The sequence below is a fragment of the Phyllopteryx taeniolatus genome, chromosome 12 (assembly GCF_024500385.1).
Source record: "Phyllopteryx taeniolatus isolate TA_2022b chromosome 12, UOR_Ptae_1.2, whole genome shotgun sequence".
NCBI lineage: Eukaryota > Metazoa > Chordata > Actinopteri > Syngnathiformes > Syngnathidae > Phyllopteryx > Phyllopteryx taeniolatus.
Window position 1 is genome coordinate 23,472,557 of NC_084513.1, and position 6,000 is coordinate 23,478,556.

At 47.5% G+C, this 6,000-nt stretch overlaps 1 protein-coding gene across 1 annotated transcript; it reads left to right on the forward strand.

Moving 5' to 3' along the window:
• The first annotated feature begins 1,374 nt into the window (after window positions 1-1,374).
• On the forward strand, window positions 1,375-5,699 carry gpr18 (G protein-coupled receptor 18). The gene is given in 6 exon segments (XM_061793630.1): window positions 1,375-1,382; window positions 1,499-1,870; window positions 1,872-2,057; window positions 2,059-2,130; window positions 2,132-2,225; window positions 5,595-5,699. Coding segments are annotated over 6 exon segments (837 nt in total).
• The last annotated feature ends 301 nt before the right edge of the window (window positions 5,700-6,000 follow it).

Consider the following 6,000-nt stretch of genomic DNA (forward strand, 5'->3'; position numbering starts at 1 on the left):
CAAAAAAAACAGCAGAGCAGACAGGCTGTTGTCATAACAACATATTGCCGTGAACACAAAGTACCATCTGCTTGGGACCTTTTTAAGACTCATTGAGGGGACAAGTCGATAGATAATTAGGAATGAGAATGAGGCGCTCCCGTATAAATAAGAAGGCTGCTGAAAATACGCAGCAGACATTTAAATGAAGCTGCGGCATCAAAACAAGCCGAGCGCAAAACATCTGTGCCGGTCGCACCCTTCCAAAATTGGAGGCGAAACCGCACCCATTGGGCATTTCTCTTGAGACTTCAGCTCAGTGAGCATCTCCGGACGTGAAGGAAGGCCCCGATGAAAGCCAGCAAACGGATGTCTGGACACTGTGATGTGAGATGCTTTCATTTTACAACCGATTTTTCCTCTGCTGCTACTGCGACTACTACTCTTACTCTTACTTACGACTTGATTTGATTTTTCTCGCAATCTGGTTTGTCGTGTGGCACCAACTGCCTGTCGGTAGATGACAGAAATATGTTTTGAAGGGATCGGATGAAATCGGAATGCGTGTAATCCTGCTTTGAAGATGAACGCCATAAACGTCTTTTGATTTTTCATGTTTTTTGTGTGTGTCGTGACGTCGCTATAGCAAGGGTGCCGGATATATAGAACCGGAAACTGAAGTCATGTTAGCAAATTTGAAGAATGACGCTATTTACCTCACGTTGAATAGCGCGATGCATCGGCGACAATTGCGAGATGTAATGACATTATTAGGAATGGGTCATTGCTATCAGCGAGTGCCCAAGTGGAAAATTCATTTTGATGTTCAACATTACGATACTGATTGTTCGTAAACAATAACATAACACATAGTGAATAATAGCCGTTCAAAGTTGAGGTCTGAAAAGTTTGAACAGGTAAAAAGCTTGCAGTGATAATCGTGTGTGTTGACTCACTCTCACTCATTAAGGCGCCACTGAGGCTTTTTTAAACAACAACAACAACAACGGCATTTTGCAGCGTCTACTACGGCCTTCTTCGTTCCTGTTTATACGGCAACTGGCTCAACATCCTGTTTTTAATGACTTGTGCGCGGCGGCAGATGCTTCTCGCCGGCAACCTGCTGCGGATGACTCCCCCGAGAGCTAATGTGCTGTGACAGACCCCGCTTTTCCAATCAATAACTCGCCCTAAATCTGCCAAACGCAGCTCGCCCGCTTCTAATGGCGCATCATTTTCTTGAGGGGGCGAAACCGCGCACGGCCACCGCACACGCAGCGCAGGCGGAGAAGGCGCACGCGCGGGAAGTGACGTCACGAGACTATGTTGACTTTATTCGGAGTGGTCAAACCGTACTCAACGTATGAACAAAACGTATTGTTTTTCTTACATAAGATGTTAAGGTATGCTATGGACAGTATATTTAAAACAAAATAATCCATATTTTAAACTCTATATGAGCAGATCCTGCATGCCGACCTCAAATATTTTATCAGAGTTCCGTTTTTCTATTTTGTAGTTTTGATCCGGGGCTACAACTGAAATATGAAAAAGGCTTACGGTCGAGCATCGTACTCTTCTAAAGCTTCGTCTTCGTCATCGGCGTGGTCGTCAACGCGCCGGCTTTGCGGGTCTTCGCGCGGACCACCAGGAGGACGAGTTCCGTCGGCGTCCACATGAGCAACGTGGCGCTAGTGGACCTCACCCTCATCTTGCTCCTCCCCTTCTGCTCGGTCTACCTCCAAATGGACTTCTGGCCCTCCGGCGACCTTTTCTGCCGCATCGGCGCCGCCCCGTGGCTCTTTGCTCCGCTCGGCGCCGATCGCTACGTGGCCAACGTGGAGCTCGAGCACGGCAAGGAACTGAGGAACGTCCCCGAGACGGCGGTGGCGCACCGCGCCCTCGCTCTTCTCGGTCGACGATCCCGACTGCCTCAAAATGGCGGACTTTGTCCACCTGCGCCGCAACGACCCCGTCAACTTCACGCGGATGGCCTTCTTCTTCCTGCTCCCCGTCAGCGTCGTGATTGGCTCGTACGTGCTGGTCGTGGACGACCTGATCTGCATCAAGCACAAACCCAAAGTCCATCCGCATCGCGGTCACGCTGACGGCGCAGGTCCTGCTGTGTTTTGCGTCCTTTCACGTATGCTTTCAGCGTTCCGGACACGGTTCTCTACTACTTTGTCACCAGGCACTTCCGGGATCGGGTTCTTAGCGAGATCCTGTACAGCAACTATCGGCGTGCGGTCCGTGAGCGGCGACGTGATTTGAAACGACAATGACATGAAAATATGTTGAAATGTATCGGACGGGGCAGCGAGCGGTCAGCGCGTCTGCCACACAATTCTGAGGTTCGGCGTTCGAACTCCGGTTGTCGCCTTTCTGTGTGGTGCTTGTTTTTTCCGGGTACTCTGGCTTCCTCCCACAATCCAAGGATATGCCCGATATTGATCGAAGACTCCAAATTCTCCGTCGGTGCGAATTTCAGTGACATATATTTTTAGGAACAAAGTTAGTTTTTTTTGGCGGGGGGGGCGGTGACTGAGAAGTTGAAGCCCCCCTAAAATAGGCCTAGCGATGCCCCTGGTGAGCGTAAATGTTTCCTAGTCTAAATGCGCGATGGGCTGCCAACCAATCCAGGATCTCGCCCGCCGTCAGCTGGAACAGGCTCCAGCTCACCCGCGACACTAATGGCGACAAGCGGTGTCGCAAATTTATGGACGCATCGGACGGGTAAAAACGTTCAACGGGAACCGCCGACATGTCATTTCCTGTCCGTTGGCGGTCTGGGAACGAAAACATCTGCGTGCTGAACTGATGGAGCCACCCGAGAGACTTCAGAGCATCTTTGCACAAACAACCTTTTTTTTTTTTTTCGGTCTTAGCGTGCTGGTGAAAATGAGACCGACAAGTAACGTTTTGACGTTCTTTGTCATCACGCAGAATCATATCAAAATCATAAAAGACCTATAGATGTGTAAAATATACAGAAAGTTATTGGTCGTCATTTGTTTGGCTTTTCATGTTCTTCTTCAGATGGAAACCCAAGTGCTGTAGTTCCTCAAATGGTGGCTGCCCAAGTCCACTTAAGACAGATAAAACGCAAATCAAAAGGCATCAATAATATTCGATATTTGCCCCCAACTGAAAAGAGTTCGCAAGTGTCTTAACATCAAGCGCACTGTGTCAAATGAAGGATCTGGAATTACTCGACTTGTCGCCTGGCCCGCTCCATATTGTGCCAGGTCAATGGCGGATAATGATGAGATGAATTATACATCACACGTTTCAAAAAAAAATGAGAAAGAATTGTTTTGTTCTTCAAATAAACTAACATATACATTGGAACTTTTTTTTTCAACCTGATCTACAAATGACCTGGCCCATCTGTCCAATTTAATAATCAAACGACTGATATATTCAGTAGTGCAATATTTAGCCGATATTTATATATATTGATTTCTAACTCTTAAAAAATACATATATATACTTTAAGTTTTTTTTGCAAAGTCCTTTAAAGATGATCCTGATGACGATGCCAATGTTCAAATATGCATAATACCAATAAAGTACATGTATTGAAAATGAGCTGTGTGAGGCATTGTGTAGTAAATGTAATGAGCAGGCGGTGGCAGCATGGCACAGCTCGTCCTCCTATGTTGCACGTCAAGACAAAGAAAAACTTCTCTCATATCCAAGTGGAAAAAGTGGAAGGTTTGATGTATGTTTTTTTTTTTTACTACAGCAAATGGAGGTTGTTAACTCCCGCGGCCATCGCAGCAGCGATGCAGCGTGCGTGTTATTGATTGCGTGTTAAATGATTCAGACACTGGGAGTGCATTTACAGTAACATCATCAGGGGAGGTCAGCGAGGCTAAAACATGAGACATGAGAAACACGGAAACTCCTTGCAGGCTTTTCTTCTACCAAAATCGGTCACATGCCGTGGGAGTCGTCCGCAGGTGATTGGACTACAATCAGGAAGTGGTTAATGGCCTCGCACGGCAGGTTACAAAAAAAAAAAACGCATCAATCGTACTGATTGGGAACGAGAGTGTCCCTCAAAAGTCAAACTCATTTCCTTGAATTATTTTTTGCCAAGCTGCTTCAAAGTTTTGGCATGAGATAATGGCCGACTTCTTGTGTATTTTCAGGCACATATTGCAGTGGGGCGTGTCCTGCCCGGAACTCAAGTGGGATCTTCAGACGTTTTTTGGGTGGATCTACATGCATCTGTCCATCCATTTTCTTCGACAGCTTCTCCTCACACGGGTCGCGGGCGTGCTGGCGCCTATCCCGGCCGTCTTCGGGCGAGAGGCGGGGTACGCCCTGAACCCGCTCGCCGGCCAATCGCAGGGCACGTACAAACAAACGACCATTCACACCTACGGGCAGTTTAGAGTTTTCAATTTGGGATGTGGGAGAACATGTGGGGCACGGGGAGAACATGGAAACACCCCGCAAGCGGGGCCGGGATTTGAACCCGCAACCTCAGAACTGTGAGGCAGACGTGCTAACCGGCCTTTTGATACAATCGTAGGCTTCTGAGTGAAACCATTTTCCAAACCTTTCCAGTCAAATTTGGGGTGGATGTGAGACACCTGGCAAAAATGTTCCCAAGGATGAACACGCCTGCAAAATTCGGAGACTTTTTCGGTGTTAGGCCTTCTAATAATAACGACAATAACGCAAATAAAGAAAGCACCTTCAAGGCGACCTTTGCCCTGGGTCCTCGGGCCCTAAAACAGCCACCGAGCTCGTAGCAACTGGCATTATTAAACAATGAAGTTTCCTGTCAAATGGCCGTGATGAATTATCCGGAAGCTTTAACCGCCGCGGTTCTAAATCTTCCCCAGCGAGTCCCTTTGCTGTCGAGAAATGAATGGAAACAAGATGAGAGCCAGATCTGACAAACACGACAGCCGGCTGCTCTTTCTCGTACGCGACCAAAAACAGTCAGCATTAAGAAGGGGAAAAATAATAATGCTCGTGTTTTTCTTCTTTCCTACCAGTCGCGGAGAAAACAAATCAGGCGCCATCTGTTTTGTTATTTGATATGTGTGAATACCCGTTGTAATGACTTTGTTTGCGAATCAGCGCACGAGAGCTCTCTCGACGTGGCGGAGTGTTCAAAGCTAATCATATAATTGGAGACAATAGTCGATGACAAATGGAGACGCTCCAGGCCGCCAGCTGGGGAAGTGGATTTCTAATCATTGTCAAATCATATCGTTGTTTGTTTGTGTGTGCGCGCACGTGAGGACGGCCTAATAGAGTTTGCTGCGATCATCGCAGACGGAGCGTTTGCTTCCCAAAGGTCGGAAGTCTCTTTTTTTCGATCTTTCTACATGCGGTAGTGCTTGGTTAGGCATGAAGATGAGCGCAGAGAAGTTCTGCAATGCATCCATCTTGTACAGCGCTTGTCCTCGTTAGGGTCACGGGGTCAGCTGACTTGAGGAATCGAGGAATTTTTCAAATCAGATAAATCCCCATTTTGAACGTTTGATGAATCGCACATCGTAGCACATTTTGCTTCTTTCAAGCTTGTTGTGCGTCGATGAAAAGAGATTTCTGCACCGCGCTATGTGATCTGAGGAGCTTTGTTTCGCGGAAAGTCCCATCGGGGTCGACTTTTCAAGCAAAATGTACACATGGTGGGAGTCTCCTCGCTCACCTTTGCGCTGGCGCAGACGCAGACGCAGACGCAGACGCAGACCTGATCGCCGACCTTATTGCAACCTGCTCCCCATTTCAGATATCCTTCCGCTTAAGGTGACGGAGCGTGTGCGTTCAAAGTCAAATTGTGTGATTAATCCGAGTTAAGGATTAACACGATATTTTCTTTTGCGATGAATCATACGCATTAACGCTATAATTTAAATGTTTACTTCCTTAAATACCAAAGGTAGCCGCGGTGTCCGTATGACGTACAAATTGGCTTCGGAAAGACTTCACGGTAGAAGCTTTTCGTAAAGCACGCCGTCTGCCATCGACCGACTTCAGCTGACTCGCCTTTGGCGG